The sequence below is a fragment of the Urocitellus parryii genome, chromosome 5 (assembly GCF_045843805.1).
Source record: "Urocitellus parryii isolate mUroPar1 chromosome 5, mUroPar1.hap1, whole genome shotgun sequence".
In the NCBI taxonomy this organism is placed as follows: Eukaryota; Metazoa; Chordata; class Mammalia; order Rodentia; family Sciuridae; genus Urocitellus; species Urocitellus parryii.
In genome coordinates, this window is record NC_135535.1 from 81,837,234 (window position 1) to 81,862,725 (window position 25,492).

General features: G+C 40.6%; 1 protein-coding gene across 1 annotated transcript in view; it reads left to right on the forward strand.

Moving 5' to 3' along the window:
- Positions 1-12,080: 12,080 nt before the first annotated feature.
- The window catches only part of LOC113175576 (transmembrane O-mannosyltransferase targeting cadherins 1), a 268,687-nt gene continuing 255,275 nt past the window's right edge, over positions 12,081-25,492 (forward strand). Inside the window, exon 1 of the mRNA XM_077798495.1 lies at positions 12,081-12,521. Within this exon, the coding sequence (XP_077654621.1) occupies positions 12,223-12,521 (299 nt within the window). The 5' untranslated portion in view covers positions 12,081-12,222. The remainder of the gene's footprint in view (positions 12,522-25,492) is intronic.

The following is a 25,492-nucleotide window of genomic DNA, read 5'->3' on the forward strand; positions in this document are numbered from 1 at the left end:
TGAAAATGATACATCTAAAGCTTAAGGTAATGAAAGATAGATAGTCCATAGTGGAAAGGCATATAGATTGATATGAAAACACTTTTTTTTTCTTTTTTGGTGTCAGAGATCGAACCAGGGCTTTGATCATATGCAGACACTTTGTGAAGTATTCACTTTCACTCACATGGTAGGTATGTTTATTATGTTTTAGTTCCATGCCCCCTTTCAGCCATATTCTACCAGATCTGGTAAAGGGATTTCAACTCACAGGCCCACCTCTGATCACAGAGGGCAGACCAGATGGCCGGGTAGAGAGGGATTCTAAGGTCACCTCTGGAGAAAGACTATCACAATTGGCTAGTCCAGTTTTCTATGGGGACAGAAATCCAGAGGGTTTATGGCACACTACAGGGGTTTGTCAACACCGTCATTTCTGTCACTACTTCTACACACCTCTAATAAATACACTTCTGTGTACATCCAAATTTTTGACAAAGTGTAAGTGGAAAAAAAAATTAACATTTGGGTATTTCCGTAAATACAAGTGGGTCAGCAATAGCAGCATTACAATGGGTGTTTGTTAGAAGGTAAGTATAACACTCATTCTTTGAAAAAAGGTTGTCAAACTACATCACAGGGAAACACAAAAATCACTGAGCAAATAGGAAATGAAAGAACAGAGAATGTAAAACTGACTTTGAAGCAAAACTGTTTCTACCAACTGGAAAGGGTACATTATTCTGCCCTTATCCAAGATGTGAAAAGACTTACAATTATTTAAAAACAACATCACTACCACAAAAACCTGGCTGCCTTATTCACAATAACTTGGCCCTAAAAATGAAAACTAAAAGACATTTTTCATCTTTTTGTAAGCTACAGTGGGGTCTATAAAGATTCACTTGTATCCCTTTAGATTAAGTAGCATATGGAAAAAGAAATAAGTCTTTGTAACAAAGTGAGAAAAGATGGGTGATGGTTATTTCTCAAGGAAAACTGTTTATTTCCAGTTATAATCTTTATTTCTTGGCAAAGAAAAGCTAATATGATAGGTTCTCCAACTTTTGTAATAACACTGGAGGAAAGTCATATTATGGACTTGGTGGCAGGCATTTTATTAGTGCCTTTGTACCCTATGCCCATTAATTTTGGCTGTCCCAAGGCAAGACTTTTAAGACATCTAATTCAAGATTCTTGGTTGTCAAAACTAGCAGGAGTTATGTGAACAGAGTCGTCCCTCAGAAGCAGGACAGACTTCGTGGGGTGCAACCTGGACAGTCACAGATGGGACTGTACTTAACATGGACCCAACACTTGGAAGGACCCTGCTCTTGAGTGAGCACACTCTTGGTTTGAAGATCTTCCATCACAGTCTTGAAATTCTTAATAACTTTGGACCAAGAGTTCCTTCATTTGATTTTAACATTGGGCCTCACAAATGATATAGCCGAACTGAAAGGTGCACGGATGGGACAGAGTGGACCTCAGGATCATTTGTGAGATGGTGAATTCCTTAACAAGATCATTTTTATAATTCAGCAGAATGTAAAATAGTGCCATATTAAATTAAACACATTAAAACACATTGTTTCTGTACAGCAGAGAACATAAAACACTTAATATTGATGAGTGTCATGAATATTTTATGTAGACAGATCAGACTTTTAGATTTTCCTCATAATTTGTTCACTCTTTTCTAAAACATCCATAAGTATTTAGTTTCATCTACAAACTCACAGTCATACCTGAGTTCCCATGTTAACTCCCCAGCAGCTCTCATGCAGTGATTCTAGATTTTTTTGGTTTTACTATTTATTTATTTGGCTTTGGTTTTGTTCATTTGTTTTGGTAACCTTTTCTGGAGACTCTAAATGGAGAAAAGAAAAGGGTTTAACATTACAACTCTGGGAGTGGCTATTGCTACTTCTATTCTTCTTGGGGGATGGGGGAAGAATAGCTATCCACTAAAAAACAAACAACAAACAAACAAACTTTGTACTCTAGAAAAATTTTAAAGTAGAAAAATAGCATTAAAGCGAGATTTCGTCAGAGTCCCCACAAAACTTCCTTCATTTCTGACAAGAGTTACAAGTTTGGGGGGTTCCTGAAACCACCCTCAGTTTTGATTATTTGTGAAAAGGGCTCACAGAATTCATTTGAAATCTTTTATACTCACAGTTTATGGATTTACAGGGAAAGTACACAGATGAAAATCAGCCAAGGGAAGTGATGCATGGGGCAGAGTTCAAAAGTACTAGGCAGATTTCCTACTGTCCTCTCCCATGGAGTTGGGGTATATTAGTCTTTAATACCATGTCACTCTTCATATGTGACAATATGCAGGGACCATGCCAACTGGGGTAACTCATCCAAGGCTTTGGTAGTAAGAGATGTTATGGGGGCCCATTATATACTGCCTTCCTAGATAACCTTTGGTCTACTGAACACTCAAGGGATCAGGCTAATACCTGTAGGGGAAAAAAAAAAAAACTTTTCTTCTGGTCTCTTAGGTTCAGAGGCTGGGCACCCAGTGAATTAAAATGAAGAAAGACAGATTAACAGGAGAAAAAACAAGACTTAATTACATATAAATGCATGGTAGCTCTGGAAGAATTGAGACTCAAGGACAAAATTAAATTTTGGACTTATACACCCTCTTAAACTAGAAAAAAAGAAAAGGAAAGAAAAGTTATGAGAACAAGGGAAGGAAATATATGATAATTAAGGGTTGTGTTATACTTTGGATATGTGGTGTCCCTCAAAAGTTCATCTGTGAGGCCCTGAAAGAATGTTCAGAGATGAAATGAATTGAGTATGGGAGCTGTGACCTAATCACTGAGTCAATCCATAGGATGTTTTAACTTAGTAGGCAGGTGAGGTATGCCTGAAGGAAGCAGATCACTGGGGGTGTGCCTTTGGGGTTTATATTTTGTCCCTGGTGAGTGAAGCACGCTTGCGCTCTCTTGCTTGCTCTCTCTCTCTCTCTCTCTCTCTCTCTCTCTCTCTCTCTCTCTCTCACACACTATCAGATGAAATAAGGTTGGCCAGTATTACTTTTATAATTTTGAATTTGAGTGATAAATATTGGAGTGGGGAGTCCTTACATGTGTAGTGAAAAATTTTTAGATCCTTTGCTGGGCATTTGGACCAATGGACATTCTAACAATAACATACCTTACTAAACAACCTGTTTTAGTTAGTTTTGCACCACTATGACCAAAAGTGAGAACAACTTTGAGAAGGAAAAGTTGATTTTGGCTCATATTTTCAGAGGTTTCAGTCCATGGTTGACTGAATCCATTACTTGGAGCCTAAGGTGAAGCAGGACATCATGGTGGAAGGGAATGGTGAAGGAAAACATCTCCGGACATGACTTCCAGGAAGGAGAGAGTGAGGGGGTGGGGAGAGGACACTCAGGAGAGCCATCGAGTGCAAGTGCTCAACTTCACTCACCAGGAAAAAAATATTAGCACCAAAGCCATGCCCCCAGTGATCTACTTCTGGCCACTGAGTTACCACCCAGTTAAATCAATTTAAGTGGATTAATTCACAAATTAAGTTACAGTTCTCAAAATCTAATCTTTGTACCTCTGAACACCCTTGCACTGTTTCACACATGAGCTTTTGTGGGACACCACATATCCAAACTATAACATTCTACCTTTGGCCCCTGAAATCTTGTGCCCATCTCTCAATGGAAAATAAATTGAATCCATTTCAAAGAGTTCTCATAATTTTAAATAGTTTGAGCATTGCCCCAAAGTCCAAGTCTAAAATATCTTCTGAGACTCAAGGCAAATTCTTAGCTGTGGGCTCCTGTAAAAATCAAAAGCAAGTTACATATATCCAATATATAATGGCAAAGAGTGAACATTTCCATTCTAAAAGGAGAAATAGTAGCATAGAAAGAAGGGATGGAACCCAAACAGAAATGAAATCCATCTTGGCAAACAAGGTCTGTAGCTCCACATCCAGCATCAGGAGCACATGGCATCATGATGTTCTCTCCAAAGGGCTTATGTAGCTTCACCTTTGTGGCCTTGCTGGTTGGTACCCACATGACCTCTCTCTTGGCTTGTTTCTGCTCAATTTTTGCAGCTTCCTTTGGAAGACGTTCCATATTACTGACATCTCTTAATAACAGAGGTCTGCTCTGCAGTTTCAGTTTCCCTTCTCACATCACCCTCTCAGAGGATGCCTACCAGGATTCTAAACCTGCTGCACTTTGCCTGACCTCAAATGCCTTCCTCTGAAATCTCAGTGGAATCCTCCATAATCCCCTAACTCCAATATCCTAAATTCCTGTAGAACCAGCACCAGCCTCCTGGGACCATGGCTTCAGGAGCCTCTGAGTCCTTGGGTCACTGAGCCTGGTGAAACAACTTCCTAGGTTCCCTGTGCAAGCAGAGTGCTCCCATGGCCTCTTCTTAAAGGAATTTTGAACCTTATATCCTTGAGTCTGAGATGAGCATGGTCTTGTTAATTTCTGAGATGCCCTAAAGCCATATTCCCTATTGTTTCTGAGGAAAGTACTTAGAATCTCTTTAGTTGATGTGATCTCTTTAACAACTATACCTTCCTTTCACCCAGCTTTACTTGCACTTTTCTGGCAAAAATTCAAGTTTTCAAATCTTTCTACTCTGCTTCTTGCTCCTGATTGTCACATAAACTTGGCTAAAAGTCTCCAGTGATATACATGCCACTGCCTAAATGCTGTGCTGCCTTGAAATTTCCTCTGCCAGACTAATGAATCCATAACCTTTAAATTCAACCTCACAGAAAGTCTCTGGCCTCTAGTCCAGTTTCCAAAAAAGTCCTTCTTTCCCTCTGAAGCCTTACGAGCCCAATATTTATTGTTCACAGTACTATCAGCATTCTGATTTTCTAAGCTCCCACCAGAATGACCCTCAAACTCCAGTTATAACATCTGAAGCATTCCCAACTTGTATCTCTAAAATTTTCACCATTCCTTCACAAACCATTTCCAAAGGCTTGTGAACCACCTGGTCAGGTTGGTTAGTTACAGCAATGAACCCACTTCCTGGTACCAATTTCTGTTTTAATGAGCTTTGTGTTGCTGTGACCAAAAGACTTGACAAGAACAACTTACAATAGGAAGAAAACTGGTTATTCACAAAAACTGATTATTAAATTCTTAGAAATTTTGTAAGCCAGTTGTTAAATACAGCCATTATTTAAAAATTAAGTTGTATAAACTAATAATTATATTACCAATTAATTAGATAAAAGAATATCTTATTGCTCAAAACCCATACCTTTATAATTATTTTACTATTAGTATGTTCTTGATCTTATTTACATCCACTTTATCTGCCTGGTGAAAATTCTGTAGAACGACATGCTACTACACATCTGTCATGGTTTAGGTATGAGGTGTCCCACAGAAGCTCATGTGTGAGACAATGCAAGGAAAGTTCATAGGTGATTGTGTTATGAGAGTTTAACCCAATCAATGAATTAATTCCGTAGTAGGAATTAACTGAGTGGTAAATGTAGGCAGGTAGGATATGGAGGTCAGTCATTGGGTGGCATGCCTTTGGTGTTCTTGGTGAATGGGGTTGTCTCTCTGCTTCCTGATTGTCATGTCCTGAGCCACTTTCCTCTACCACACTCTTCCACCATGATCTTCTGCCTCATTTTGGGCCCAGAGCAATGGAGCCAGTTGTTTAGAAATGAGACCCCTGAAACTGCAAGCCCTAAATAAACTTTTCTTCTTCTGAAACTGTTGTCACGTCTTTTGGTCACAGAATTGAAAAAGCTGACTAAAACAGTATTTCTTCCCATTTTTATGTTCAGTGATATTATCTTGGTAACATTAAATTGGTTGTGGCAAGACTAGTCATACCCTCATACCATGGAAATCAGCAAATGCTATGAATCAGGAGATTTTTGTTGGTCTTTGATTTTGAGAAGCATATTTCTGCTGATTCAGTTGTTATTAGAGCTGCTTATAGTATTTTATAGGTTATTTCAAAATAGAAAGTACATCTAGAACTCATGAGTCAATGAAAAAATTTTTCTAAAAATTTTTAACTCTTCATACAAATCTGTTTTGTGTAAGTCTGATTTTAATTTTAAATGTAAATTTATACAATGACACTCTAGTACTTCCTCTGTGACATTTTATGAAAATTGTGGAGATTGAACAAGAAACTAAGTAGTCTTTGGATTTATTTGTAATTAAGCATAAAATAAAAATAAAAATATATGTCATTAAAAATTTATCATAGGAAAGTAGTGTTCTTTTCTATTATGCATAATAATGCTAAAATTTAATCTCTAATTCGGTGTATATTTACTTTGTAATGTTATAGCAGTTTTCAAAACCTGAGATTCTAAACTCCTTGGAGAATTCCAATAAGCCCTTTTTATTCATAGTATTTAGGATATAACCTCAAAATATGGCAACTTGGGATACTGAATATTTTAAACTACAGGAATTCAAGAAATAGTAGGTGCTAAAAGGACTTCCTGAAGCAGGTCAGAAAGACCAATGTGTTAGTAAGATTTCTATTACTATAACAAACACCCAAGGTAATCAACTTTAATGAGAAAAAGTTTATTTTGGTTTCCAGTTTTGGAGGTTCTGGTGCATGATCAGTAGACCCTGCTGCTTTGGGCCTGTGACAAGGCAGCACATCATGGTGGGAGCACCTGAAGGAGCACAATTGCTCACCTCATAGCTAGGAAGCCTAAGACAGGAAGAGGAAGGACCCCAGTCCCATTATCCCTTCCATGGCATACTCACTGTGACCTAAAACTTCCCATGAGGCCCCACCTTTTAAAGGCCACCTCCCAATAGCACCAACCTGGGGAACAAGCTTCTGCCACATAGACCTTTGGGAGACAATTAAGATTCAAGGTATTTCAAGAAGAATATGAAGGGTGACCTCCATATACCTGAAGGTATCCTAATCTCCAAAGCTGGGGGGAACCAAAAGGAATCTGAATAGGCCTTGCTAACTTCCCCCTGTTCACTCTCTCAGTTCATAACCTTTTTGTGCTACACCTTTTCCCCTGACTCTTTATCCTTCACCAAACCTAGTATAAAAGCAATCAGGTTTTTTAACTGTTTCCTTCCAACTTCATTTCCTCATGAAGTCTCCTGTATCTTGTAAAACTTACATTGAATATATTAAACACATTTATATATTTTTCTTGTTATTCTATCTTTTGTGACAGACCCAAGCCAAGAATCAAAAAAGGGTAACAGGAAAAAGACACCCCCTTGCACCCTCAAAATATGATTTCTTGCAATATACACACATGTGCCTCTACCTTGTACTAACGTGTAAACAGAGTTCATTGTCTAGTGACAGGAAATGCAAGATCACAGATATTTTTTATATTCTTTTTATTCTGTGAAGATGCCAAAGATGGGATCCAGGGATGGAAGGAGGATCCAGTTTTCTTTCAAGAAGTCCCCTCTGTCTGTTCCTGGGTTGCAACTTCTGCTGCCACATTTCTGCCACAAGTCTGGGCCCAGGGATGGCCACAGCCATCCCCTCCAACCATCTGGCACCCCAAACTACCTCACACCTGTCTTGCCAGATGTTGGGTCAGATTCTTTGAACACATGTTGCCTATTGTACTATGGGCCCAGAGCGTGGTGTGGTAATTTGAATGTTCTTATTCTTCTTTCTGTTTAATATATCCTTAAGAACAGGCAATATATAAATAATTAGATAACAAAGAATTATTTTTAATACAAATTTTTCCCAATCATTTTGCTGAATTTCTGCCTTTGTTACATTGCACTCGATCACTTACAAACCTGAACAGGGTGTATGTATCATTAGGCTAAAAAAGTACAATCAAAGTATTAAAGAGTTACTCATTGATACTCATTAAAGCAGAGTAAGGCAGACTTAATTTTTTTTTTTTTTTGTAGTTGTAGATGGACAACATGCCTTTATCTGTTTGCTTTTATGTGGTGCTGAGGACCAAACCCAGTGCCTCACACATGCAAGGCAAGCACTCTAACAGTGAGCCCCAACCCCAGCCCCAAGGCAGACTTAATTTAACAGGACTGTTGTGGTCTTGAAGTGGAGGCGACAGAGTGGGCTCAACTTTGAATAGGTAAGGGGAAGCAGAAATTTGCAACCAAGAGACAAAGTGTGAGTCAATGGATGGAAAATTATTAAAAGAAAATATTAGGGATAAAGAATCTGTTAAACTGACCTAACAGGATTCTTCATTAAGACAGGCCAGGGTTGTCAGACATCACCTGGGGAGTGGTGGAGTATGAAGAATCCTACCCAACACTGACCAGATAACAAGGGTGGAGAGTTCTTTGCCACAGTTGGATTTTACCAGGAAGGCTAACTTCTCCAAGGACTTAGGAAAATGTTAAGGAGCCCAACTAAAGTTTGGCCAAAAAAAAAAAATTGTCTTGAGTCATTTGAAATTTGTTTTATTAAAATACCTACTTGCCCTTGATTTATTTTTAGTTGTGTCATAATCTCTTTCAGGAATATGGTCCATTTAATTTGCATGAGTGACTTAATCTGTATGAGCCTCAGAGAGGCACTTCTGTAATAATTTATGTTTTAAATTGCTCGGAGTGGACAAAGGTGTCTTATAAGGTAGTATTCCTCTAATTACCAATCCTTTAAAAATAATCAGAGACTAAGTAACAAGAATCAAATCTAATTTCCTTTTGGGCTCCTTTATTAGTCAAGATGAGTGCTTTACACCTTAAAAGAGAAGTAGATATCTTCATGGGCTGGCATACCAATGTAAATCTGTCTCTGACATCAGTACTTTCAATTTTTTTTTTCCTGTAACACAGAGGAGCATTAAATGAGGGAAGGTGGGGCTGCAAAAGAACTGTTTGATTTTCTAAAAAGTATTTATTTATTGGCTTGTCCTTGAGAAGACTTGAGATATCTCACTATAGATGCTCCCTGACAACCAGCTATATCCCAATTAATGCACAGTAAATTGAAGATGTAAGTTGAAAAACAATTAGCACACTCAAACTACCGAACATCATACTTTAGCTGCAAATAGTTTAGTTGATATTAGAATATCAGTTGCTCACCCATTTGACTATGTGGCTGACTGGAATCAAAAATAAAAATCAAAATTCAAAGTATGAACTCTACTGAATATGTATTGCCGGGTTTCTGTTCTCGAGACTAAAAGGCTCAGGGGTCACTCTAGTTAAACTGGGCTAACTGGGCTGCATGAAATAACCACACAAGAGACACAAATACCTTTTTCTTTGGGGTCGCTGTGACGGCTCCTCTAACCTTAAGGGTCTGCAGAGAGAGAGTGAGAGCACAGGCTGACCCCTTTTATTGAGGAGAAGCTATTCAAATGAGTCAAGGGGTCAGGTTTCAGGGGGCTGAGTCTGTCTTCATGATGTCCACTGTCAGCAGGTTGACTGACACCTGGGTAGGCCACACCCAAGGGCACAGTAAGAGAAGGGGACATACACAAGGCACTTCCATGGAAGATTCTGTCCTAAACAGGGCAAGGGGTTATATTACAAAGGAACAGGTGAGCATAGCTTCACCCATGGGGCTGTAGCAAGATACACCCATTTCTGTGACTGAGCGCCTCAGCACCCAGCTGGGGAGTGTAACTCTGTCACCCATATGGTTGGCCTCCCACAATATATCACTTTTGCACCAACTTCAAGTTGAAAGAGTTTAAGTAGAACCATCGTACATCAGGGATCATATATATTTTGAGTTAATCCAAAATTTATCATCTGAACTGAATAGAGATGGCACTGCACCTGGAGGAAAGCTTCAGGCAACTCTGTGCTCAGAAACCTGGAACATGACTTGAGGATCCCTCTCGTCCCCTTTCTTGGCTCTCACTGCTTCTTCAATACTCTTCATTTTCATGGACCCCTCTGATACTTCTTTCAATTAAAAAAGAATACAACTCAGATTAAGGAAGTGGGCAAGGATGTGACTTCTATAAAGGTGATTTTAAGGAGGAGAAAAAGTTTGCTGTTTATAAAAATCTATTATTAGGGTCATTCTATAGGGTAAAGATATTATCTCTAGAAGTTCCTTGTTAATTATAGGTAAGATTGACATCTTGGCCTATTAGTAAGAATAATGTTATATCTAATATCATTTTTGCAAGGACAACTTCACTATTCCTTTTAGTTTTTAACTTAGAAAGCTCCACTTTTATGGTGTTAACCGGCTCCTACCCCATAATTAAGCAGTTTTGTTCGGTGAGCACATTGCTGCACAAAGTATACACCTCAATATATTTTTATTAAGTGAATAGGAAGGGCTGTTTTGTGTGGTGTGGGGAAATAAAATGTGGTCTGGATGTTTAAGTTAACAAGGGTCAAAAAGTTTTGATGAAAGGATGAAAATATCAATGGTTAGGATTTTTCAGTCATTCATTTTAGGTAACCAAAACCAAAAGAGAACAAAACAAAAAATCAAAAAACAAAGTGAAAAGGGGTGAACCATATTCTGTCTTGGAATATGTTTGTCTTAATTCAGTGAGTTTTCAACATTCAGATACATCTTAAAATTTTAAAAAGTTGGTGTAGTAAAGAGCCACCAAATGGTCAGAGAGAAGAACAATTTCTGCTTTGTATTTTACTATTATTAGTTTCAGATCAATGAGATTTTAAAAGGATTTTGGAAGGAAAGGAATGAAATGGTGACTTTTTAAAAAAATTTAAAAGTTGTGGATGGACACAATACCTTTATTTAATTTATTTTATTTTTATGTGGTGCTGAGGATCCACATGCCTCACATATGCCAGGCAAGCGCTCTACCACTGAGCCACAATTCCAGCCCCAAATGGTGACATTTTATTTTAGTGTGTTCTGTCTGGATGTGTCAAATCCTGGTGACTTCAACAGTAAAATAGCTGAAGTTTACAACTGACCAGAAAATTGATCCTTGTAGAAATTCTACTAATCATCACCCTGGGATATGAAATTCATTTATGCTTTATAATTAGTATTTTAAAAAGGAGAACAATTATTCAGAAAGGCTGTTTAGAAGCTAATGCCAAAGTCCTCATACACAGTTTTTGTGGGTATGTGTTCCTCTAGTTTTTAAAAATTCATATCGACTGAGCAGGAATAGTTCAAACACTGCAAAAGAATTGTTTGATTTTTTTTGAAAAGTATTTATTTTAAAAAGTATTTACTTAATTTATTATCACAGACCAGGAAAAAATCAGATCCAAGAGGTCCAGTTAGAAAGGAAGAAAAAGTAATTTGCTCGGCAACTCCCGAATTATCTTAAGAGTTTAAGTAAAATCTAAAGCGAGGAGAAATGTTCCAGAAGCCAAGTCATCTCCCAGACCCAAATCAAAAATCGAACCTAAGGCTTTTTATAAACACAGGCAGAGAAATGGGCGGTAAAGAAAAAACAGCCCTGGCGCCTCGGAACAAACCCGGGCAGGGCGGGCAGGAAGTCCTTGGCCAGGGACACCCTTTCTCCTGGCTTTGGGAAGGTGTTTTTGGAAGCGGTTTCCCGGAGGGTGGGACTGCAGGACCGAGAGCCCGGCGGGAGGGAAAGTCCCGGCGGGGGATGACGGAGAGGGCGGCGGGACGCGAGCGCAGAGCCGGCCCGGAGCGTTTCTCGGGCGCCGCGGCAGCTCTTGTCCTGGGTGCTGAAAAGCTGGGAAGTTCCCGGGAAGCGGCAGCCACTTTTATTTCGGAGGGTGGGTATGGGGTTGCAGGCTGCGCACCTGCTAAGCCCGCCAGATCTGCCCTCCTTAACCCGGCTCGGGAGAGATGGATGGGGCAGAGGGACTGCGTGCAGAGCTGGGATCACCGGGAGGTCCCCGGGGGTGCCCTTCCAAGCGGCCCGGCGACGCGACCTCAGCTTACCTATTCGTGAACTCTCGCCGTCAGGGTCGCGCGCGCCAGCGGGCTGAGCCCAGCAGAGAGCCAGGGAGGGGGACGTAGGTGCCAGGTGTTGGGGGAAATCGGCTCGAGTCCCGGGAGTGGGGGGGCGGAGGCGAGAGCAAGCGGGCATGCGCAGTGGGGCGGAGGAGGTGGCGATGGCCCGGGGAGGCGGGGGGACTGCTGTTTATTTGCAGCTGGGCCAACTCCGCGGCGCAGGCGGCGGCGGAGCGCGGGGCGCCCGCGGCTGGTCCAGCTGCCGCCGCACCATGCAGGAGCCCACCTCCAGGCTGCCGCCGCACGCCGCGCGGGCCCCCGCAGGGGAGGATGCCAGACGCCCGGGAGAGGCCAGGGCAGCAGCGGAGGCGGCGGCGCGATGGTGGTGACCACCTCTGCCCGAGGCGGCGGGGACCGCGCTCCCTCCCGGCGGCCGGGCTGTGGGCTTGCGCCGGCCGGGGCCGCGGCGCTGCTGGCGGGGGCCAGCTGCCTGTGCTACGGCCGCTCCCTGCAGGGCGAGTTCGTGCACGACGACGTGTGGGCGATCGTGAACAACCCCGATGTGCGGCCGGGCGCCCCGCTCCGCTGGGGCATCTTCACCAACGACTTCTGGGGCAAGGGCATGGCCGAGAACACCAGCCACAAGTCCTACCGGCCGCTGTGCGTCCTCACCTTCAAGTGAGTCCCTCTCCTCGCGCTCGCTGCCGCCGCCTTCCCCGAATCTCACTGCTTCTCCAGGCCAGGAGAAGTTCCAGGACTGGCTAGGCGGGCATTCTTTTTTGCCGCCCTTTCCCTCCACGCCTCCGTTTTCTCCAGCCTGTCCACACTACTCTGCGCTAGGGTCCTGCTCTCGCTTCTCGGGGCTCCTGGGGCGGTTCGGGAGGCTAGAGCTGGGGACTTGGGATTGAGTTTCTCAAGTGTGTGCGCTCTCGGCGGGCTTCTCTGGGCCGGGCTAGGGGCCAACTGATGAGGCCCCATTGCACCCCAGTCCTTGCCCGGTGGCTGCCAAATGGGACCAGCGCGGGTCCACTGGGTTCTGGAGGGGTGGCGGTGCTGGCGATGCTTCCAAATTGGGAATTTCTCAGAAGCTGTTGGGTAGCTTTGCCCAGGAGGAGTGTGTCAGCCCCTCTGGGAATGCATTAAGATGGGAGGAGGAGGGAGCCTTGAGCTGCTAGGACTGCGTAGGTTTTGGGAAAAAGCAGGGGAGAGAGAAGATTCTCCTCAGGCCACTCACCCCGACCTTCTCCCTCTTGTCTGCTCCCAGAGCTTCTTCAGTCTGCCAAGCAGCTCTGGAAATGGACTTGAGGAGGTGCAAAGCAAAGGAATGCAGACATGTGGAATCCCCCGTGGATCTTGGGGTCCCTGCTGAAATAGTTTTTCTTTTACAACCCCAGAGTCATGATTCAGCATATCTAGTGTGAATAAGTGTAAAGGGAACCGAGAGTACACCAGGATTGTATAGGAGAGTATTTTCTTGAATTTAAAAAGAGGGCTAGTACAGAAAGGAGAGAAGGGCTGATTTGAAAGAAGTGCTATCTTCTACATCACTAGCTGATGACTCCACCCCTTATAATTTGGCTCAGCACTTAAGCTTGTTTCAATGTGCCGGACAGAAACTGTTGAAATAATATTGTTTCGGTATTATCAGCATTTTAAGTGTTTTCCAACGGGTGTAATAGGAACTGGGGTTTATGGTAATGATCATTTGAGACTGGGTTGGAGTTTGAAAGCCTGTTCTGGCCTGCTGGACTAGGTCTCCTTTGACAGGTGGCTCTGATGACTTAGAAAAGGAAACCATGGCAATTGGCAACAATTCATGGGCTTCTGACTTAATCCTTCCACTGAAAGTTTAATGTTTTAAAGAGGGTGAGAAAATACACATTTGACTCTGGAGAGAATAATTTGTAAACACTGACCTCTTGAAAAGTTGTAGTGGTTTTCAATGGAAAGATAACTTTAGCCACTGAGAGAGTTCCTCCCTCTCTGGTTTTCCAAATATTTCTTAGAATTTCTTTAGATAGCCCAAATATAAATGTTTCACTTTTAGATGGACCTTAATTTTATTATGTGGGCATTGTTGATAGATTTTAAGTATGAGATACACTAGACTTATAAAAACCACTGCCCTGGTCCCTGGGTTGAGCATTTTCCATTAAAAAAAAAAGGAAGGTTTAAATTCCTTTATCCACTTGCTGGAGGTGGGGGAGAATGTTTTCAGGTCTTCCTAAAAATTTTAAATTCACAGTGGAGATGGCAGGGACAGGGGAGAGAGGGATGGAGGAAGGGACTAAGTAAGGGGGCAAAGCCATTGATAAAGAGAAGTAATGGGGTTGGCAGAATAGGGGGAAAGAGGTGAAGAAACTTTTCCTTTCTAGTAATATTTGATTGGAAAAGGCAGCTTGGTATGTAAGATTCATTGCTCTTTGTTTACTGTTACTTGCTATAAAATATACATTTTTTCATTTTTACAAAGACTGAGTTGCATAGAGAGCAACAGGGTGCTAGTTGGAAATGGATAGGTGCCTATTCAGTAAGAGAAAATTAACTAGTCTTTCTTTATTCACGTGCATTGATTTAAATAAGATAAGACAGCTTTCTTCACACAGTCACAGGGGGAAATGGCATCTCCTAGTGCAACAGCATAGAGCTGGAGAGCATCAGTGACTTAGTCTCACACAACTCTTAATGCTGCAAGGATGGGCAGAAAGTCACATTTAGTAGCTATTCAGTATGAACCAAGTATTGACCTTGACACTTTACATTGGATCAGGAGTTCAAAGCTAGCCTTAGCAACAGCTAGGAGCTGAGCAACTCAGTGAGATTCTGCCTCTAAAAAATACAAAATAGGGCTGGGACTTTGGCTCAGTGGTTGAGTGCCCCTGAGTTAAATCCCCAGTACCCTAAACAACAACAACAACAAAAACGATGTCTTTATGATGTTTATTTTAGGTAGATGATGAAAACACAATTAAGGTGGCTCTTTAAATATGTGCAAACCATTTAACCACATCTTAAATTATGCTTGTTTGAGCAGATATCTTTGAGACTTCAAACTCATTAAGAAAACATTTTTATTTTGAGAAAATTGTACATTCCTGTGCAGTTGTAAGTAGTAATATAGATCCCATATACTTCTTATCCATTTTCTCCCAATGGTAACATCTTACGTAACTGAAGTGGAATAGCACAACCAGGAAATTGACATTGATACCATCTACTTTTATTCACCTCTCACCAGTTTCACATGTACTCTTTAAATTTTGTTAAGTACTATGCAGTTTTTTCAGATTTGTACATTTCTGAGAGTACCATCACAGCCAAGATATAAAACAGTTCCATCACAGGGGTCCATACCATAGCCATGAACCCCTAATCTATAACAACCACCAAATCCGTAACTCCCCCTACTTTAATCCATAATAACCAATAGTTTTCCACCTCTGTAATTTTACCATTTCAATATTGTTTATATCATATAGGATATGATTTTTAGAGATTGGCTTTCTTTGATTCAACCTGTCTCTGGAGCTTTATTCAGATTGTTGCATGTGTGTGTAGTTTGTTCCTTTTTAACCATTCAGTAGTATTCCATTGCATAGACATACCACTGTTTATTTAACTGTTCATTTGTTGAGGACATCTAAGTTGTTTTGGATATTTAAAATGAAGTTGCTCTAAGCAATTATAGGTTTTGCTATAATTATATAAATTTATATAATTATATAAATTTAAACATAAATTTGTATTTCTCTGGAGGAAATATATAGGAGTACAACATCATTGTATGGAGGTTGCATGTTTGGTTCTTTATGAAACTGCCAAACTGTTTTCCAGACATTTCTACCAGCAGTGAATGACTAAGTCAGTTGCTTGCTTCCTTGCCAGCACTTGGTATTATTGCTCCTTTTCTTATTGTAGTGATAGTAGTATATCACTACAGTTAGTTTTTGTTTTCTTAGTGGCCAATACTATTACATATATTTTCTTGTGCTTGTTTGCCCTTTGTATTTCCTCTTTGGCAAAAAGTGCCCTTGTGTCTTACGTCCATTTTCTAAATGATTTTTTTTTTTGTGTGTGTGTGCTGGGTTTTAAAGTTTTTTATACATTCTAAGTACGTGTCCTTTGTCAAGTATGCTGTTGGCAAATGTTTTTTCCCCACTATGTAGCTTATATTTTTGTCTTCACAGTTGTTCCTAGTGTAGAATTTAAATGTATCTTTTTATTCAAAGTAAATTTGTTAATTTCAGTTCATCAGATGTATGCCACACATACTGAGAGCTAGAAATTCACATAAGAATAAATATAATCCTTAGATGTGTAATGCTTTTACTATAAAAGTGTTTATGTACTAATTAATAATTAAGATACTTATGTAGTAAAGGTACTAATCACAATTTTTCTCATAAGAAATGAGCTAAAGTTGAAACAAGGAAATGACTTATCAGAGCATCTACTGTTACCAGTTGTGGAGGTACAGGGCAGTGAAACATCAAGGCATTTTACCAAGACCTGGTGGTTTTGTATTACATCAGTTTAGCAAAGTTAGTACTGTTTCCCAGAATTCCCTTCCCAGGATGATTCTGCATTAGGGCTGTCCACAGGAGACAATTCTGCAGGACTTAGAAGGTAGAAGTGAAGTGAAGTAGTCATGATCACGCTGAGAGGGTTCATGTACATGAGGTTTTGGTGCTGTGGGGCCTCTTGCAGATTGTGGAAGAAGTGCTGGCTGCTCTGATGGTGGTGTTCAGTTGCAGCCATGCCCACAGCACCTCCTGCACTCTCCAGAGCTCCTCCTTCAGCTACTTGCAGTCAGATGTGTGTGTGTGTGTGTGTGTGTGTGTGTTTGTGTGTGTGTGTGTGTGTGTGTGTGCAGTGTTTCACTTTGAAGAAGAGAACCACCAGCCTTTCTGCAAGCCATTCACATCATTGAAGTTGAGTCTTAATGGTCACAGGTATGTACCCCACTTTATCCTGTGAGTTCCAGCTCAGCCTTGTTTTCCCTACTTCTGGTGTACCCATCCCCCGTTTGTGGAGAGACCACCTTGCTGGCTTGCAGCCTCCCCTTTAGATACAGAAGCATCAGACTTCCTGGGGTTATTTAACCAGCTCCCACTGTTGTGAAAGGTCAGATCTCTATAGTAAATCCCTTCTTCAGGATCACTCCTGATGGCTTTGTTTTTCTTGTAAAACTCTCACAGACACAAATAGTCATTTCTTTGTATTCCTTCAGGTGAATTTAGAATTCTGATGAATTTGTATTTCTAATCAAATCTTACATTCCATCTTTTCCTAAGAGCATGTCCAAGAGCATGCAGGAATATTTTTAGATCATGGTAAAGCAGAATCAAAACATCTGTGAAACTTAATCTGCAGCAGTAACCATTTTTAAATTTTGTTTCTTTATCCCTTACTGGTCATGTTCTGTTTGGAGCTTTGAAATCAGGAGGAATGTATTAAGCTACTCTGTGGACACTGAAATGACACAGAACCAAATCCCACCATGTCCATAACTCTCCCCTGAAAAATGGCCTTGGTTATAGAGTTGGAGAATATCATGCTAAGCAAAGTAAGCCAATCCCCCCAAAAATCTAAAGGCCGAATGTTCTCTCTGACAAGTGGATGCTGATCCATAAGGAGGGGGGGAGGGGGAGAATGGGAAAAATGGAGGAACTTTGATTTGGCAAAGGGGAGGGAAGGGGAATGGGGGCAGGAAAGATGGTGGAATGAGATGAACATCGTTACCCCAGGTACATGTATGACTGCACATATGGTGTGATGCCACATCTTGTATAACCAGAGAAATGAAAAGTTGTGCTGCCTTTGTGATGATGAATCAAAATGCATTCTGCTATCATATATACCTAATTAATAAATAAATTAAAATTGGCTTTGGTTGATTTAAAAGGTGCTTAGCTCTTTAATTTTACCCCCTTTCCTTTTCCTTTTGAGAAGAAGCTCCTGTGGAATTATTAACTGTATCATTCTGTTTAGTAAGAGAGTGGAGGTTGGCTTCAAGCAGAAAGAACTAATGATTTCCCATAGTTAAGATGGGGAACCCAAGGCAAATCAAAGGACCTTAAACTCATGATTCTCTTTCCATGTTTAGGCTATTAGATCATAGTTTGCTATAAAGTTTTATTTTATTGAAGGCTTCTGATGGTAATATAAACCATAAGAGTGAAGTGGGTGGTTTAAAATGTCAGAGCTAAAAAATAGAATATCTTAATATGTGCAGCTGTAAGAATTTGCAGCATTTTAATGTTTGATCTTGAGTTTTTTCTCAGTAGTTTGCATCTTTTAGTCACAAGCGTTATGCCAACCATGAAAATAAGCGCTAGTTTCCATGCCCAAAACCTTAAAGAAATGGTGAAATGTTTCTTTTGGTTCTGTTCCTTTTGATTGACCTCTGTGGAATTTCATTTTGAGACAGTCTGTCACTCCAAGGCTGATAAGGTGGTTTTTTAAGTTTATCATAGGAGACAAGTGAAGGTGGTCTAGAATGTTTGCCTAGGCAGTCTGGGATATTCAGTGATAGAAACAGCAAAGGAAAAACAGGTTTGGAGGCAATATTTTATAGAGAAAAATGAAAAAGTGGCTTTGAAAATTGTATACCAAACTGAGGTTATCCTAGAAACCCCAGAGGAGGAGGCCTGGTAGGACGCGCTGTAGATGCCAGATAAGCTCAACCTACAGTCTGGTAGCGTAGGAGGCTGGAAAATGAGAGGAATTATTTTTGGATCCTGGGGGTTTTTATGAGTCCCTGAATGGAGGCTTGGAAGTCACCTTCTGAAGTAATCTCTTCTTATCAACTAATGTCTTTTCTGTCTTCCTTTGGAGTCACATTCATGTTTTTCCAGACTTTCGTGTGTAGTCATCCCACTTTATTTTATTTTTAAAAAATTTTTGGTACTGGGTGTTAACCACTGAGCCACTTCCCCATCCCTTTTTAAAATTCTTTAATTTAGGGACAGGGTCTTGCTGAGTTGCTTTCGGCTTTGCCGAGTTGCTGAGGCTGGCTTTGAACTCATGATCCTCCTGCCTCAGCCTCTGGAGCTTTGGGGATCATCAGCACATGCCACTGTGCCCAGTGTCATCCCACTTTAAAAGAGGGATGAGGAATGCTTGATTTTGCCAACATCATGGCCATGTTCCTTTTCCAGATGGTAAGGTCGGGATTCTGTTCTAGAGAGTCCTGTTCAGCCTGACCCCTGGCTCCTTGGGCTGTCAGTCTCCAGCTGGGCATTCTGGAGCCCTTGTTCCTGTACAGGCCAGACCTGCTGCCGCCAGCAGCCTTTGCACTTGTGGTTTCTTGTTCCTGAATGCTCTTCCCCATCCCTCTGTGGATGGCCTGCTCTCTCACTGCCTCATGGGGGTATCTGCTCATGCCACTTCCTCACAGGGCGTTTTCTTGAACTAAACAGCAAACATTCCCTCATGTTTCACCCTTATCTTTCCACCCTGCTTTGCCTTCACATCCCTCATTGCTGCCTGGAACTGTATTTTTGTTGTTGGTTTTAATATCCTGTCATGACAGTGTGCGCTCTGTCCTACCACTAGGACTCTGCCTGGCTTGCATAGTAGTGACCTAAGAATTACTGCTGAGAGAAAGAATGAGTATTTTATTGACAATTAAAAATAAATTCATTTAACATGAAAACATGCTCAACATTTTTAGCCATTAGGGACTTGCAAATCAAACTTCACTGAGATTCCATCTTATCCCACTTAGGATGGCTAAATAAATAAATATCTAAATAAATAAATATCAATGAGAATGTGGGTGAAAAGAACCCTTATACCATGTTGATGAGAATGTGAATTCCCAGCCACTATGGAAAAAGAGTATGGAGGTTTCTCAAAAAACTAAAGATAAAACTGTCATAGGATTCAGCTCTACCACTCCTGGCTATATACTCAAAGGAAATGAAGTTAGCACGCAAAAGAGAGACCTTTGTGCCCATGTTTACTGTGGTATTATGCACAATAGCTAAGAAATGGAATCAGCCTAGGTGCCCATTGACAGATGAACGAATGAATAAAGAAAATGCTGTATGTATGTATATACATACATACATACATACGTACACACACACACATTATGTGTTATTCAGCTGCAAAGAAGACTGAAATAATGTCATTGGCAGAAAAATCGTTGTAGCTGGAAGTCATCATGTTAATCATAAGCCAAATATTGCATGTTTTCTCTCATATAGGGAAAAAATGAAGAAGAGGGACTATTAAGGAAGGGAGAATAGTTGGTAGGATGGTTAGGATTAAAGCAGGATATGAGAAATGTGCATGAATGGAAGTGTCACAGTCAACCCCATTAATTTGTAAATTAAAATGCAATAATTAGGGGCTGGGGATTGACTCAGTGGTGGAGCACTTGCCTAGCATTTGTGAGACACTGGGTTCTATTCTCAGTACCACATATTTAAATAAATAAACAAAGATATTGTGTCCATCTACAATTAAAAAAATTTAAAAAATGAGTAAAATATAAATGTCCATCAACAATTTAAAAAAGAATTAGAAAAAAACAGACCTATGTTATTAAAGTGCAATAAGTATAATAGACAATTTAAATGAATGCATACACCATTTTTTTTATGAATGCCTGCTTTTGGGGAAATATTAAGGTAGGCCTCCTTTTAAAATGTAGAAAAGTCTGATTTATTTCTTAGTTAATTTTCTTTTTACTTCCTCTAAGGGAAAAATGAAGGCAGAGTTGGTCTTTCCTCTGACCAACCCAGAGGATTCCATTGAGTACTGCTTACTGGGAGGTTAAAGGCAGCTTGGATTTTGAAAGGGGCAATCATGGCTCTCCATTGAAACCTGCTGGGAGATCATGAGTCTCTTAAAAGTTTGGGATCTTCTTCCTGTCAAATGGCATTGAAGCATAAATCATTGGTGGATGCTTGCTACAAAGTTCTAAGCTAGAGATAGCAGTTGTACTTCTGAAACAAAACTCAGAATTTCACGGGTTCTCCTACAACCTGCACTTAGGGCCCTAAAATTTATCCATTCCAGTGCCCTGCTATCTATAGGAAATGACCTTTTGTTTTGTTTTGCTTTGTTTTTAGTCAATGACATGTAACATGAAATATTTTCTGTTGGATCAAATAGAGTACATTACTTTACCAAAGGAATTAATGTGGCTATCACTTTCTCTCTCCCATTGTTGTATACTAAAGAATTTGTCAGGTCTTTGTCTTAGGTTCCTGGGAGAGACCTTATAAACCCTTGAAATTTCCTAAGGGATAGAAATGGAACCACATACCTAAATTTTTGTGAGGGAGTGGTGGTGACTCACTCCTAGATGGTTTCAGGACGAGGACTGGCCATGCTGGAAAGACCAATCACATGACTATAGAGAGTTGGGGCTGTGAGCCATGTGTTATCAGCTTCTGACTCCCAACCTGAGAGGGAAAAGGGGCTGGAGATTGAGTTCAATCCATAGCTAATAATTTAATCAATCATGTGTACATAATGAAACCTCATTAAAAATACTGGACCTCCAATCTTGCTTGAGCTCCCTGGTAGGTAATCTTATACTGATGTGTTGGGAGAGAGATGCATCCTGAAGATACAGAATGTTTGTGTTTAGGACTGTCCTAGACCTTACGCCATAATCTTTTCTTTGGTTCTGATTTGTGTCCTTTATAAGCAAATTACAATAAGTATAGTGGTATTCTTGTGAGTCATTCTAGTGAAGTATGGAATTTGAGAGAGTTGTGGGAAGCCCCCACTTTGCAGCCAGTTGATTGGAAGTACAGATGGCTTGGTGACTTTTCAACTTGTTGATAATAATTGAAGTACAAGAGTCTTATAGAGTACTTTGCTTGCAATCTTGGATGTCTTCAATAACGCTGGATTGTTGATGTCTGAATTGCATTACATCCTAGTACTCACCAAACACCACTAAGAGAGAGAAGAAAAAAAAAAAGAGGGAGAATTTGCTAAAAATTGACAGCTCAGTTGTAGTTATAACTAAGGTATTTGGGACACTGGGCTACTTTTTTTCTGATTTCCTTTTAAGGATTTTCTTCTGGGACTTGCTGTCTTCTGGGTATCACTACTGATCTTCATATCCTCAGTTTCTCTGACTCCTTTGATACAGTCATTATTCTAAATGAAGTCATAATGACACTTGCTGCCCCTTCATGGGCAGGTGAGGCTGTGGTGCACTGAGCTCAAATCAACAGGAATTTTGCTTTTCCTCTGTGCTGTTATCTGCATTGGTGCCTGTGAACTGCATCGTTTGGTACTTTAGATGTATTAAGTGATGATGATTTGCTTATTTAGTTCTGGTACTGGAGGGAATGCAGAAGGATAGCAACCAAAATGATTGAGGGCCAAAGGGATTTGCCTTAGAGAAAAACAGAGCAGAACCAGATGTTGTTATTTATTGGTTGAATGATCTAAGAAGACTATGGAAACCACTTACAAGCATTTGAGAATTATAATGATAGCAAGAGTGGGGAAGAAGAAAGATGAACAGCAATAGAGGAAGACAGGAGAATGTGATATGTACTAGTATTGGGCTGTGGAAATCCACCGGAAAGTTTTGGAGAAAATATCATTTGAGACCTGAGAAACATCATAAAGGAGATAAAGTCAATTTTTCCTTTTCCCTCATTTTTAGTTCTTCTGGGAAAAGAATGTGTGTTGTGTTATGCTGAGAAAACAACTTTTCTGGTAAGCTTGTCAATCCTACCCAACTTCCCAAAGCTTTGAGATCTATGTCTTATTGTTCTGAGACTCTCCTGCCTTAAATTACTTGGATTACTTGGGGCTGATTTCCAGGTTCCATTTCAGATCTACTGGCTTAGAGTATCTTGGGAAGGAATCAGGAAATTAGCAGCATAATTAGTGCATAAGGTGATTAAGAAACTTGGAAACCACTGGGACTCCATGGGGGCCTATGTTTAGTGAGACTAGATGCCACAGTTTCCCTGGCATAATATACAGAAAGGAATCCAAAGGCTTACTGAGATAGCAATGTTGGGAAGCATTTATTATGTGCAAACCACATACACCCTTCTACCCCTCCATAATATTCCTGGAGAGAGCAGATGGCTTTGCCTTCATGGAGGCATTGAGAATGACATTATTAGGAGCACCTGCAGCTCTGGGATGTGCTCTGATGATTGCCTTGTGTAGGCTGAATGTGATATGTGTGGAGATGCTGCTCAGATGGGCTCTCTGGCATCAGTGGAGTGATGAGATCCTGGAATACCAGAGACCAATTGGGTGCAGTTTATATCATGAGGAGCAGTGGGAATGCATTGGGCATCAGAAAGTTTTGACCTGAAGGCATCAAGGTGGTGAATCATGTTTTGTTCCTAGGAATGAAATAGATAGGCCTCTAAAATGTTGCTTGATCTATATGCTGCGGAAAATTGGTGCAAGACCAGGATCAGGCTCAAGTTGCCACAGTGGAGATTTCTGATGTCTTAGCAAGTTTCCAGACCTGTGCCAGCTTGTGAAGATGGAGCTGATTGATTGAAATGGAATTGGGATCTTTCTGAGGACTTCCTCCCCACCCCCCAGTATAAGTCTCTTTCTGGGATACAGCCTATTGTGTGTGTGTGTGTGTGTGTGTGTGTGTGTGTGTGTGTGTGTCTAAACCAGAGCCATTTTCAAAGCAGAGAATTAAAAAAGAGTGATGGAGTTTATGTCGAACTCCTGGCTGTGAGATCCTAGAGGCAGACAGCTCAGAGCCCTTCCCTTGCCTCCCCTTTGGTTCCAGATACTGTGACCTTTCCTGGGAATGGATGTGGCCATGCTGGAAACCATCAACTCTGTTTTCTGTGAGCTTACTGCCCCACCTTTCTGGGCAGTTTTACAAGAAGGCAGAGAGAGTTCAGATGGAGAAGGGTCGATTTGTGCTCATATTTGCCAAACTATGGAAGGTTTGCAGACAGAGATAGTTATTAGGATTATTTCAGATAAAAATATTTTATTTCCTACTGTTTGGCCTAGTTTTCAATTAAAAAAAAAATGAAGGCTAGACCAAATAAAATGAGAGATTCTTAGGGTTGAAAAGGAATGACTATCTTTTTAGCTTCTAACATTATATAAATTTATCTGTTCATTCAGTAAATTTTCATTTAGAATATAGTGTGTGCTGAACTGGTTGGATATGTAAATGGAAAGAAATTAGCTTCTTACAATTAAAAAAAATGCTCATGACTTTTGAGTAATACAGCTAGTGAATTTTAGGAAAGTGGTAAAATGCCATCACAGAGGCACCTTCAGGGTGAAGTGCAACCTGAGACACTGCTGTTGAGAATTTTTTCCAGGTGGACTGTCATCCTACCTGGAACTTCTGTGTGCATGTTTCTGGTTATCAAAGCAGTCGATCTAGTTTAATTGTTATTACATTATTATTATTTTTTTGGTGGTACTGGGGATTGAACCTAGGGGTGCTTTCCCACTGAAGACAGGGTCTAAGTTGCTGAGGCCGGATCCTCCTGCTGCCTCCTGAGCTAGTGGGATTACAGGTGTGTACTACCATGCCCCACTTGATATAGTTTAAATGCACAGATGTTTACTAGTTTAAGTGCTAATTCTTTTTTTGACCTAAGTCCTCTTAGTATTTTGTATACTAATGGTTGAAAACTCAAATCCTGAAAGGGTTGGCTGATATGGTAATTGAATGAATTGAACCGGATGGGAGGTTATATTCTTTGACATATAGAATTTTGCATAGTAGGCATATGGGAATATCCTCCTCTTCCAGAAATATACTTTCTTCCATTTTTCTTCAAACAGTCAGTTTGACTGTCTTTTGATTTCCCATTTGTGATAGTAATATAGGCCCAAGAAACATTGCACTCTCTTTTTACTAAAAGAAAAACTGTGTGTGTGTGTGTGTGTGTGTGTGTGTGTGTGTGTGTGTGTACGATGATAGATGGATGGCATCAGGTTAGGAATACAGTAGAAATTGGCAGAGACTATGGCAAATTGTGAACATTTGTCTTATTGAAATGGGCACCCAAATATTTCTGCATAGCCATATAACCCCAGTGTTACCAGGTCCAATAACATTTCAAGGTGAACAGGAAATTTATCCAAATAACCATCTGTTATGTAAAATATTGGTAAATTTTACAAAGAAAAATGATATAAAGGTGAAACAAAACAATTTACTGGCTAAACCTGGCTCTTAGACAGCCTGTTTACAATGTTGTTATTGGATCTTACTTTCCCTTTGGGGAGCTACTTAGAGTAAGTGCCTTGCTTCAGTATTTCATTTGCTCATCATGTTTATTCATACAAAAAATATATTGAGCTACAACCATGAATGTGTTAGACACTGGGGTCGAGCAATAAATATGACCAAGATCTTCCCCCCCCACCCCCAGAGAACTTGGTATCATTTCTCTCTGTCATCATCCCCATGTTGAACACCCCCTTCCACGAACCTACCTTCCTGAGACCTCATTACAGAGAGCTTCTCCCTCCTCTACTCCTGGAGCCCTCTTGTGAAGGTGCTCTAGGGTTAAGAAGCACTCTGGAGGTCTCCTGTTCCATGCTGGATTCCACCCACCTTGTCTCTCCTGTCCACAGGAAGAATATTACCTTCTCCAAAATCTTTGCACTTGGTAATTTCTCCATTGCTAGAATTCTGTCACTATTACTTA